Source organism: Simochromis diagramma, unplaced genomic scaffold (assembly GCF_900408965.1).
Source record: "Simochromis diagramma unplaced genomic scaffold, fSimDia1.1 OVJJ01000031.1, whole genome shotgun sequence".
NCBI lineage: Eukaryota > Metazoa > Chordata > Actinopteri > Cichliformes > Cichlidae > Simochromis > Simochromis diagramma.
In genome coordinates, this window is record NW_024386983.1 from 291436 (window position 1) to 304012 (window position 12577).

The 12577-nt window shown below is 44.3% G+C and overlaps 2 protein-coding genes across 2 annotated transcripts in view; both read left to right on the forward strand.

Annotated features, from left to right (window-relative positions):
• LOC120738418 (flocculation protein FLO11-like) overlaps positions 1 to 12577 on the forward strand; it is a 25319-nt gene that overhangs the window by 12006 nt on the left and 736 nt on the right. The window lies entirely within an intron of this gene.
• LOC120738421 (macrophage receptor MARCO-like) lies at positions 10520 to 12566 on the forward strand. Its single transcript, XM_040039641.1, has 3 exons — positions 10520 to 11270; positions 11354 to 11426; positions 11519 to 12566. The coding sequence occupies exons 1-3, from the start codon at positions 10968 to 10970 to the stop codon at positions 11644 to 11646; spliced, it is 504 nt and encodes a 167-aa protein (XP_039895575.1). The 5' UTR covers positions 10520 to 10967; the 3' UTR covers positions 11647 to 12566.

Sequence of the window (12577 nt, forward strand, 5' to 3'; positions counted from 1 at the left end):
TTTTGGTCACTGTTGCAACACCTGATCCACTACAGTTACATTACTGTGATGCAGCTTTGCAGCCAGATCATGCGATAAACACACTGACCTCCTTCTCCTCACCTGCCCAGGTGACTCGGTCTGTACATGCTCACCATGTGTTCTTCTTGGCTTTTATGCTTGTTTTGCTCTCGTAAGGCCTCATTACCTCACAGATATTCATGTTTCCTCAGCCGGAAACTACACACCTCTGAACGAATGACCTAGTTTCAGAAAAGCATCTGTTTTCATCACATGGCCCAAACGCAGCCTTGTAGTTAAAGTGGATCTAGTGGATCTCCTGGTCCAGAGGTGCATCTTCATATTAAGCGTGTTTCTAATAATGAGCTCAGACGTGTTCGGTCGTCCCTGTGAGTGAAAACCTCGGCCTGCTAGTAACACTCCATGTTTCCTATTCTTGTATTTGCGATATCATCTAAAGGAAATAATCCCTAATATGATTATCTGAGGCTCCACTTCCAAGTCCAGAAATAAAAATAAGAAAAGGCTCTGGAAATGCAGCAGAGCGTTAAAGTGAAACTGCACTGAGGGTCGCCATCACTCAGCTTAACAACAGGCTTACAAACCAAGTGTACACAAAGTGAGGGCGACAAGACGGCACCTGTTGCTCACAGGTACGCGCCGCTCCCTTTATCCTGGAACACTCTCTGCTTTTACTCAGTTTGAACCACAAGGGGCTGAGTCTATGCAGTAAATCTGACCTTTGACCTTGTTTCCTGTGCACATGTGTGGATGTGGCTGTGGACAGTGCTGTGCTTTTGACACACTCATTTCTGAATCTTTTATGATAAGCAGTCCAAACCCCTCGTGGCAGTTTGTGTGTGTGGGGGGGTGTCATTGTTTTGGTGCCACACCGCCCTCAAATGGTCAGATAACAGCATTACACATGTGGGACTCGAATGGACCAACATCTGGATCAAACCATATGAAGTCCACCCGCTCTGCCATCAGTGCTGCGATTCATAAAGAGTCCGTCTCAGGTTCAGTTACGCTCCTGATTGTTTTATATGTTCTCATACTTTCTGACAGGCGACGCTTTACACCATGAGCCAGCTTGTTAATGTGACGTGTATTTAATGAGGAACTAATATGACAGAGAATGATTTACAGTTTCAAAAGTTCCGATTCGAGCAGACAGTTGAATTCTCTTAGTTTGTTTGTCGGCTTCGTGTTTGTCGAGTGATAAGGATTCAGATAAGATGGGGCCTGATTATTTAAGACCTTGTATGTGAGGAGCAGGATTTTGAATTCTGGATTTAACAGGAAGCCAAAAACAGGAGAAATCTGCTCTCTCTTTCTAGTCCCTGTCAGGACTCTTGCTGCAGCATTTTGGATCAGCTGAAGGCTTTTCAGGGAGTTTTTAGGACTTCCTGATAATAATGAATTACAGTCGTCCAGCCTGGAAGTAATAAATGCATGAACTAGTTTTTCAGCGTCACTCTGAGACAGGATATTTCTAACTTTAGAGATGTTGCACAAATGGAAGAACGCAGTCTTACATATTTGTTTAATATGTGCGTTGAAGGACATGTCCTGGTCAAAAATGACTCCAAGGTTCCTCACAGTGTTACTGGAGGCCAAGGGTAATGCCATCCAGAGTAAGAATCTGCTTAGATACCATATTTCTAAGCTTTTCAGGGCCGAGTACAATAACCTCAGTTTGATCTGAATTACGAAGCAGAAAGTTAGCGGCCATCCAGGTCTTTATGTCTTTAAGACATTCCTGCAGTTTAACTCATTGGTGTGTGTTATCTGGCTTCAATGGACAGATAGAGCTGGGTTGTCATCAGCATAGCAGTGAAAATGTATGCTATGTCTTCTAATGATGCTGCCTAAGGGAAGCATGTATAATGTAAACACAATTGGTCCTGGTATTTTTTAGAAGTGGTGCTTGCTGTAGTGACAGAGCCTCGGGATCAGGTGGCCTAGAAGAGCTCTCGATAGAAACCTGATGTTGTTCATGTTTTCTATTAAGATTTATTCCGTTTTTAAAGGATTAACAGGTGTCTTTGTGTCCTGCAGGGTGCTCCTGGTTCTCTGGGTCTGCAGGGCCCTAATGGACCCATGGGCTTCCCGGGTCCTCAGGGGCCTCCAGGAGAGAAAGGCCAGAGAGGCGATGAGGGGCCAACAGGAGCTGCAGGCCTGAAAGGACATATGGTGAAGGAACATGGTTTCTGCCCTCGGGGTTGTACTGCAACGCAGCTTTAACAGAGTCAGGCTTTCTGTGTTAGCAGCTCTCTCGGTCAGCTGAGCACCTCCACTCAGAGACAACACCAGAGGAGCTTTACACATAGACCATCCAAACTGAAAACATAGTTTGCTTTGTAGTACACCCCTCTGAAGACGAGATACTGTTTCTGTTGCCCGACCAATCGGAGCTCTGTTAGGCCTCACATGGTATCTGAGGAGCTGTGTGGAGAACAGTTTAACCGTCTGCTTGTTGTTTACGGTTTCAGGGATCTCTTGGTGTTCCTGGTTTTCCAGGTTTGGATGGAGTTCCGGTAAGAAGCCCCGCCCCTCTCAGCCTCTTAGCTCAGTCAGCTGTGACCTAGTGATGTCCTGCTCTCGGCATCAGTTTGTGTTTGTGTGTCCAGGGACACCCGGGACCTGCTGGAGGTCCAGGACATCCAGGTCTGGATGGATGTAATGGAACTAGAGGAGAGAAGGGGAAAGCTGGACTTCCGGGAGAACAAGGACGTGACGGAGAACTGGTCAGAAATGACAGTAACACTGATAGCAAACACTTCACTGTGGAGGTCACGAAGGCCACAGTAAAAATAATCAGAGCTGGAGAAACGTTCAGTTTTCCAGAATCCAGATTTTAGAGTCCTGAGAGAACAAGGATGAGGTTTTCTCGTCTTACACTGCTGTGAGCCTGTGTGTGGATAGTTCAGTGTACTGCAGTACAGTGGGATGCAAAAGTTAACCTTGTTCATAGTCATTATTTTCCTGTATAATCGTTGTTACAATAAAAACTGTCAGTTAAATATATCATACAGGAGACACACACAGTGATGTTTGAGAAGTGAAATGAAGTTTATTGGATTTACAGAAAGTGTGCAAGAATTGTTTAAACAAATCAGGCAGGTGCATAAATCTGTTGGCATTTTATTGATTCCAAACCTTCAGAACTAATTATTGGACCTCAAATTGTCTCGGTAAGCTCAGTGACCCCTGACCTACATACACAGGTGAAAACAATAATGAGAAAGAGTATTTAAGGGGGTCAATTTAAGTTTCCCTCTTTTAATTTCCTCTGAAGAGTAGCAACACGGGGGTCTCAGAACAACTGTCAGATGACCTGAAGACAAAGATTGTTCAGCATCATGGTGGGAAGGACACAGAAAGCTGCCTCAGAGATTTAAGCCGTCTGTCTCCACAGTTAGGAAACATATTGAGACAATGAAAGACCACAGGCTCAGTTCAAGTTAAGGCTGGAAGTGGCAGACCAAGAAACATCTCGGAGAGACAGAAGCGACGGTGAGAACAGTCAGAGTCGACCCACAGACCAGCACCAAAGACCTGCAACATCATGTTGCAGCCGATGGAGTCGCTGTGCATCGTTCAACCATTTCGGCGCACTTTACACAAGGAGATGCTGTATGCGAGAGTGATGCAGAGGAAGCCTTTGCTCCGCCCCACAGCACAAACAGAGCTGCTTGAGGTTTGCTGAAGCACATTTGGACGAGCCAGCTTCATTCTGGAATAAGCTGCTGTGGACTGATGAACTAAAACTGAGTTATTTGGGCATAACAAGCGGCGTTATGCATGGAGGAAACAGAACACAGCAGTCCAAGAAACACACTACTGCCTCCAGTAAAATATGGTGCTGGTTCCATCACGCTGTGGGGCTGTGTGGCCAGTGCAGGGACTGGGAATCCTGTCAGAGTTGAGGGACACATGGATTCCACTCAGTATCAGCAGATTCTGGAGAATCAGAGACAAAGCTGAAGCTGCACCGGGGCTGGATCTTTCAACAAGACAACGACCGAAAACACTGCTCAAATCCACTAAAGCTTTCATGCAGAGGAACAAGTACAACATTCATCTCAGTCCAGACCTGAATATTATTGAAACCTGTGGTGTGACTTAAAGAGAGCTGTCCATGCTCGGAAGCCATCAAACCTGAATGAGCTAGAGATGTTTAGTGAAGAGGAACAGTCCAAAAATACCTTCAACCACAATCCAGACTCTCAGTGGAACCCACAGGAAGCGTTTAGAGGCTGCAGAAGGCGGATCTGCTAAATGTTGATTTCATCTCTTTTTTTGTGGAGCCCAAATTTATGCACCTGCCTGATTTTGTTTAAACAATTATTGCACACTTTCTGTAAATCCAATAAACTTGTGTCTCCTGTATGATATATTTAACTGACAGTTTTTATTGTAACAACGATTTATACAGGAAAATAATGACTATTAACAAGGTTAACCTTTGCCTCCCACTGTATCTTTGGTCCAGTACTATTTGACCATCGCTGTGGTGTTTAATTCTTCAGGGTTTTCCAGGACCGAAAGGATATGGCAGGAGATCAGGCGGTGTATTTCATCAGTAACCCTGGAGTGACTGTAAGTACACTTGTACATGCTGCAGGTTAGGATCAGGATTTGGCTTATTAATCAAAGCATTTCTGTCTGACAGGGAGATGCTGGGCCCAGTGGACATCCCGGTCTGTGGGTGAGTAAACAAACTGTCATGTGACACACATGCCAGCGGGTTTACAGAGAGGAAGCGTTCACTTGTAGTGGTCCTCCTTCAGGTTTCTGTCTGTCTGTCTGCAGGGTGAGCAGGGCCTCTCGGGATCAAAGGGAGCACTGGGTTCTCCAGGACCAAAAGGCCAAGACGTGAGTCACCAGTTAACATTTACTGCTTGAAGAAAGTAATCTGGTGTCACGTGTTCAAGTTGAGGACAGTTAAAGGGACCTGGTCTCAGGTTTCTACTGTTCCACGTTGGGGTTTTGAAGCACAGATATAACCTGTATGGGAGTCTTGATGCATGCTTGATCATCCAGGTAAGTAAATCCAGTAAATGAACACTGCTCAAACTTCCCTGTCCAGGATGTTACGTCCTCATCATTGAAGGTCCACTGGCCTGACGAGGTGGCTCTTCTGTGTTGTAGCCAGAGCTTGTTTGGTTTCCCCGATGTATAAATCCTGGCACTTAACAGCGTACACTATGTTACTCTGTGTCGGCGACCCGATCCTTGGGGTGGACACATATTTGGCGCAGTGTGTTTTTGGGGTTTAAAAGCCACAGAGACGCCATGTTTAGAAAAACTGCGTCTCAGCTCCCTGTACGGGAGCCAGACTGGGTGTTGTAGGGGCTCAAAAACTTCAATTCATAACGTTTTTGTAACGTGTTTTTTCTGTGTTTTTGGCGTTACATTATGTCTCTCCATTAAAATTAAGCTACACAAGAAGTTGGAGACAGTTTTTTGTACAACTTACAAATTCAGCTGAGAAACAAAGAATTATTTTATTAATTGCAATAATGAAATCTTTGCTGTCTGTTGCAGGGCGTACCTGGAAGGCCCGGGTTCTCGAGGTCCACCCGTAAGTAAATGTGCACGTAGTAGAGGATAGTATTGTGAATAGCGTCAGAGTAATTTGAAAGACTGCGTTTTCTGACCTTTTATTTCAGAATTTGTTGTTTGTGCGTTTCAGGGGGAAAGAGGTCGATCTCTGCCTGGACAGAAAGGAGATGAGGTACAACCACGCCCCCGTTCTTTTAACTGAATCAAGCAGCTGGTGAACAGCCTCGCGAGGCAATAGCGCTGTGCAAAAGTCACATTAGATTACCTCGTTTGGGGCAGAGCTCTGCTTTGACTGATTTACCTTCTGTTTTCATTTCACTAAAAACCTGTATAAATTGCACTTCACCATTGACAATTACTGCAGTAATAGAGCAGCAAGAGCAACGCACCAGTACTGTGTAGTATGTGCCGTGCCAGGACTGTAGCAGTTTGTGTGGTCCACAGGGGGATCAGGGTTTGCAGGGACCTCCGGGGCCCTTTGAGTATGTTGACCCTACCCGAAGACCTCTACATCAAAGGAGACAAAGTAGGTGGAGCCTCACTCTGTTACAGCCTATCAGATGGCACATTTAAGGGGACTTCCTGTTTTCTGTTAAACTTTAAATAGCAAATGTTGCAAATGTTGATTTCTGATATCTCTTGTTGTTGGTAGGCTTTGCTCTCGGTTTTCTCATGCTGGATATGTTGGATATTTCAGGGCTCCCGGGGGGTTAAAGGAGCCTGTGGAATTGACGGACAGCTGGTAGGTTAAATATCTTATTTAGGAAACTTGAAGTTCTCTTTGTTGTTCGATTCTTGGGCACCAGGCTCACTTGAAGGTTAGGATTCTCCCGATTTACGGAGTTCAGGACTATCGCTCATCCTGAAATTGTCATCTGTAATCTCGTGTTTGAAGGATACTCAACTGCCGTTTTTAAAACCCATTTGTTGTTGTGCCCCACATCTCCAAATATCATTTTAGTAGCACTGTTACTGATCAGATATTTTTATATTGAATTGTTGGTCTCAGGGTCTGAATGGCCACCTGGGATGGAAGGGGAGAAGGGGATTTTGGGGCTTCCTGGACCAAGGGTAAGATGTGCGATCAATATTAAGCAGTTTTTGATCAGACTATAGACTTAATTAAAACTTGAGATGTCATCGATCTTTGAGGTATTGATGCTGAACGAACTGTGTTTCAGGGACTCCCTGGACAACCTGGTCTGCGTGGGAACAAAGGGAGTTAAGGTTGGTCAAAGCAGAAGATTCCTGTTTCTACTTCTGTGCTGTTCCTCGGATCATCAGGTCTGGTTTTTCTTTGGTGTTTTCAGGGAATCCAAGGAAGCTCAGGACTCCCAGGTCTGATTGGACGAAATGGTCCTAAGGTCAGTCTGTTTCCTGTATATTTTATGTCACTGTGGATAAAAGCAAAGCTTCCCATCCATCCCAACTAAAACACTAGGAACCAGGGAACAAGGAGCACAGAGCATTGTAGCACACCACGACAAAGGGCGAGAGAAGACTCGGAAAATGTATGCAAAAGGTAACGAGGGCAAAACGAGCAGGAAGTTAACCACAGAAGACCAGTAAAATGGTCCACAGACAGGTGCAGCGTCTGCATCACTGAAATTCATCCATCGTGAAAAGGACTCTGAGATTCTTGAAGTCCTACACTTTGAGCAGTTATCTGTCCGTGACCTCGGACGTCTGATCTCTACCGCTCAGCTGCAGACCTCCCCGCTGCGTGGTCACCACCTGGCCAGCAGAGCCAGATCATCAGTAAAAACCAGACACGTGATTTGTGAGAACACTGAAACCTTCGCCCATTCACAGACGTAAATGTTCTGTTACTAGAAGCTGTGAACCCGATGATCTGGTTAGTATCATGTAAACAAAATGACCTCAGTAAAGATAAAGCTGTTGTGTTCTGTATGTTCTCAGGGCGAAAGGGGAGATCCCGGGCCTCCAGGCACCCCCGGGAGGAAGAGATCACGTACACCGGTATGGATCAATGCAACCAATCAATCAGCTCTTTCACAATTCTTCTTCTCTGGTGTCCAATGACTACTTTATGTCTTCTAGGTCTAGTTGGGGATCCCGGGTCACCCGGCCCGCACGGCCTTAATGGAGACAGGGGGCGGATGGGAATACCCGGTTCCCCAGGACCGCCTGGCAGATCAATAGTTGGTGAGTACCTGCATATTTTTACTGTTTCTGTAGCAATGTGAGCTGGCAAACATCTCAGCACAGCGCGATGACACAGGTGAAACATCTTATATGATGGAAAAATATGCTATCACTGAGTATTGGAGATCTTTCCTGTCAGATATAAATCATCATCAGAAAAAACTGTCTGGCATAAAATTCTGTCAAAATCAAAAAAAGGGAAAGCTTCCTGCTGTGGATAAAGGCGCAGCGTCTGGGTCAGAGGGTGGGTGAGGTGGTGCTTCCTACCTGATGTTCAAATGGTTTCAAGCTTTAAAATCGTATCAGAGAGTTTTTTAAGATTTTACGCGCTATTACGAGTTTGTGTAGTCAGATTACAAATGGGATGAGACCACAACGTTGGGTCATTATCTACCACTTTGGGGGGTTTAATGATGATGAAGTTGGTGAGGTGGTCTGAGACTCATCAGGCCAGATTTAAGGTGGTAGCAGCCTGATGTAAGGCAGTATGAGGTTGCTGTGGTGAGATTATTTTCTCAGCTTCTTGTTACTTTCAGTTGCTGAACACATCTACATAATGCACATGTCTTCATCCTGTCTCGTTCACAATACTCTGACTCGTAACTTGAAGCTGGTATTCAATACCTACTGCACAAACCCATTTCTTCTAGTTTTATAACTCCTGGAGATTTTTTATATTCTTATAAATGCACCATGAGGGGCTTGGGGTTGAAACGGCATTTCGGTGCGCTGTACGCTGCGTATACTGTTGTACTGACAATAAAGACCTCGACTCTTGAATCTTGAATGAATCTTAAAGTTGAGCTACGGTGATTCAAGTGTCATGGTTAGATTTAAGGTGGTATGAACTTGATTAGAGGCAGCATAGTGGTGTTGTGGTAAGAAGGATGTTTTCTGCTTCATGTTTAATGTAGTATGATAGTTTTTGTTGTTTTCTTCAGGACTGCAGGGAGTTGTAGGTCAAGACGGAGTTCCATGAATCGCAATGGGGGTCAGAGGATATCCATGTCAGATCTCTACCAGAGAAACCCACAACCCTTGGAGAGACCCTGGAGAAACCAGGGCGCGTGGATTCCAGGGGACATAAACGTCACAGAAAGGTGTTCCAGGTTACCAGACAACAGTGGTTGTCTCTTAGTGTTGTCCACCTGAGGTGCCTGCAGGGTCAGACGTGCAGATATTTAACAGAGGTATGGGATGTTGTCACTGTCCAGTTGATTTTTTTTCTCAATAATCTGACTTCCTGTTTGTCTTTAAAAGGTACCTACTGGTCTCCCTGGAGCCTCAGGACCACGTGGGGACCCCAGGTGTGCTCGGCCCACATGGTTTCAGGGCTCACTGTGATTAAGGTCAGTTGGTTGGAGACATTGACTGAAATCGTGACTTTTACACCAGTTAAAGGTTTAAAGGGTGGAGACTGATGAGCTGCTTTTAACCTTAATGTGAAAATATGTGCACACTCAGGCCACGTCACATTAGCACAGTTGCGTTTGCTAAATGGGGGAAAGAAGAGATTAAAAGATGAACAATGCTTTTGGCTTTTGTCCCCACGATCGGTCAACAGTTTTGTTACGGGTACCAACACCCCTGTCCACATTATGCTACGTGAATCCTGCAGCGGTCATTTTATAAACATCAACTGACAAAGTCATTTAAAAAAGGCAATCTGACCTTTTTAATGCCGAAACCAAAGGTATCATCACATGCTAAAGTCATCACTAGCTGTTTCCTTTAGGTTCTCATTGTACTCTTATCCAGATGAGTTTTATTGGATGAAACTTCTGGCTAATGCTAACTTACCAGCTAACCATTTCCAGCTATGAAGAGCATAACCTAACTGCTTCCTCACTCATGTTGTTGCTGTGAAGCCTTAGACGGTACGTAGATTTAGCTTTGAGATGTCACCCACTGGTGTGTTAACCCTTTAAAGCCGGTCAGAGCGGGCACGCTCCGTTTTGCGCAACTACTTTTAAATCCCGGTAGCACTGCAACACGTAAGCTAGCGCAATAATTTTTTTGCATATGAAACCGGAGAAGTTGTACATACATCTTATGCCATCAGCTTGTCCTCGTCACAGTTTCCTTCCACATATAGCTTTGCAAAAAACTGGCATAAAAAGCACTTGCCGCAACAAAATATAATATTCCAGAAACAGGCTTTGCTGATCCGATCAGCTGTTCATAACACTTCCTTACTTTGGCGACGTCAGCGTGAGCTATCGCATGTCTGCCATGACCTGCCCGAAACCGGAAGTGACGTCATTTTTGCGGAAAATGTAGTTTTTTTACCATCAAGGCCTCATGAGCTTATACTGGTGTTTTTAAAAGTTATCTTTGACTTTATGACTTTCTGTGTCGTTTCTGGGATGCTGAGGACTCATATTGCACTGCTGGAAATAGTTTATTTTGATGCATATGCTGCTTTTTTGCAAATTTGCATTATAATATTTATTTTCGTTTTTCCTGCAGTATATAAAATTGGTGTATTTCAAAAATAAAACTATGAAGACACTCAAAATAAATTTCCTGTGGTGGGAAACTATTTTGTGCAACTTTTTTGTATTTACAGTTTTCAGAGATAAGCCTCTTAAATTTCTCTAAGTAGAAATATATGTTAAAAAAACAAAAACGATTTTCAATTTTTCTGTAGTTTATTGCACTTTTTTTGCAATTTATGTAATTACTATGCACTTAATGCAGACATATTATTAAAATATAGACTGTAATGCTTGTATTGATGTATAGCAACTTGAAATGCTCCCAGAAATGGCACTACAACATGTAAAAATATAATATAAGCTCTGGCGGACTTGGTTCTATGGTAGGTCTTAAAGGGTTAAGACTTCAGCTGAGGACTTCACGGTCTCCAGCACTCGTCGTATTCTGATTGATCTATCGATCTGTGGCTGACTGACTGATTGTGAAACCGCACGCTGTGGCTAACAAATTGTGACTGAGGTATTAACCAATGAGCATGCTCCTAAATAACCTTCCTCTCTTATTCTAAGAATGAGCATAATTTATAAAAACAGACTTAATGTTTTGTTCAAAATGACCTCAAGAATGAGTTTGTAAATGCGTTAATGAAATGTGTACTAACGTCTTCAAAGCGAGGGGGCAGAGGGCACTTTTCCCATACACTTCAGTACAACTGGAAGTCTTTTGCAGTAACAGGTGTCGCCACCTTCAGCTGTGTCCGTCTGTTATACTGTCTATAGCGAAGACATCCTATGTTGGCCTTAAGTAGAGTCCATGTTGCCCGGACAGCCAGTCGTAGTGACGTTATTAATCAGTCAGATCGTTTTGCTAATGTTTGCTGGAAGTGCTCAATAAGGGTTAGAGATCGACCGAACCCTAATTTCTGTGTTTTAGGTAGTTGTGGCAGCTGTTCTTGTGGCCTTCCTCTTGTACTAAGAGGTGCACCTGGCCCTAAGGGTGACTTGGGATTTCCAGGCTTCCAAGGATCCTCTGGACCCACAGGTCCTCGGGGAGAGTACGGTGTTCCCGGAGACACAGGAGAGACTGGTGAGCAGGTAAAGCAACTGAGCAACAAGGTCAGAGGTCATCTGAGCAGCCACCACTGCTCTGTTTATTTGACTGATTGCTTTGTTTACAGGGTCGGGCCGGATTGCCGGGTGTCAAAGGCTTTAAAGGACAGAAAGGAGATTTAACAGTGGAGGATATCGAAGGTGAGTCCCAGTCTGTGCAGCTGTCTCCCAGCACTCTTATTATTGACAGTAACATCAACATAACCTCCTGTGAATGCTGCTCCTGTCTCCAGGTGAGAAGGGAAACAAGGGACAGCGGGGCCCTGCAGGCAGACAAGGGTTCCCAGGAAGAAGAGGACAGACTGGGCCCTCAGGGGTCCCTGGAAATCCCGGTTTCCAGGTCAGTCGGGTTAGAAGATAGGAGGAATGAGGATTGGAAGATGTTGTTCAAGACGAGAAAGAGCGAAATATGAGAAGCAATAATGTGAAAGAGTTTCTCAGCAAGTAATTTCTGTTTCAGATGTAATGAGATGATGTTCACATTACAGCTCACTGATCATGTCTGCGTTGCGTTTCCTTTTGAACAAATGTTTATCAGAATCCTCCGATGGTCAGTTTAAGGACATGTTTCCTGATTACATGCAGTCCTGTGAAAAATCAAGTGGATCCTTGTTGCTTTTATAGGAATTAAGAGAAGTAAATGGCAGCCAGGTGCTGCTGATCAAACACACCAATTTTCTAGCAGCTAGTCCGAAGCATTCAGGTGTGCGTTAACAGAAAGCAAAGGAAAGACGTCAGCAGTGATCTTAGAGACTAAACTGTTGCTCCAACCTAGGAGAGGTTATACGGCTATTTTCAAACAAGTCCATCATTCTGCAGTGAGAAAGATTATTTACAAGAGGGAAACATTAAGACAATTTTCTCAGTGATGGATGTTCCAGCAAGTTCATCCCAAGATCGGACCATTCGATGCTCAAAGAAACAACAGAAACCTAAGAGCTCTGCCTCAGATTCTGAGACACTACAGGCCTCGTTTCAATTTTAAAGTTCATGACAGCACAGATGGAAAAAGACTGAACAAGTTTGGCTTGTTTGGAAGAGTTTACAGGAGAAAGCCTGTGGACTAAGTGGACTATGAGCTCCTCTGTATACCAACGTAGTCTAGGTCAAATGTGAGGCCATCTATCCCGAAGCTGAAGCTTGGACCAAACTGGGGCATCAACGGGACAATGATCACAACTATATGCCAGAAAACACACTGACACCACATCTGTTATATCCATGAATCTGTTTATAACTTAAAGTTGAGCGTTGAGAAATGTGGATGACAAACAGTGAGATAATCAGAATGT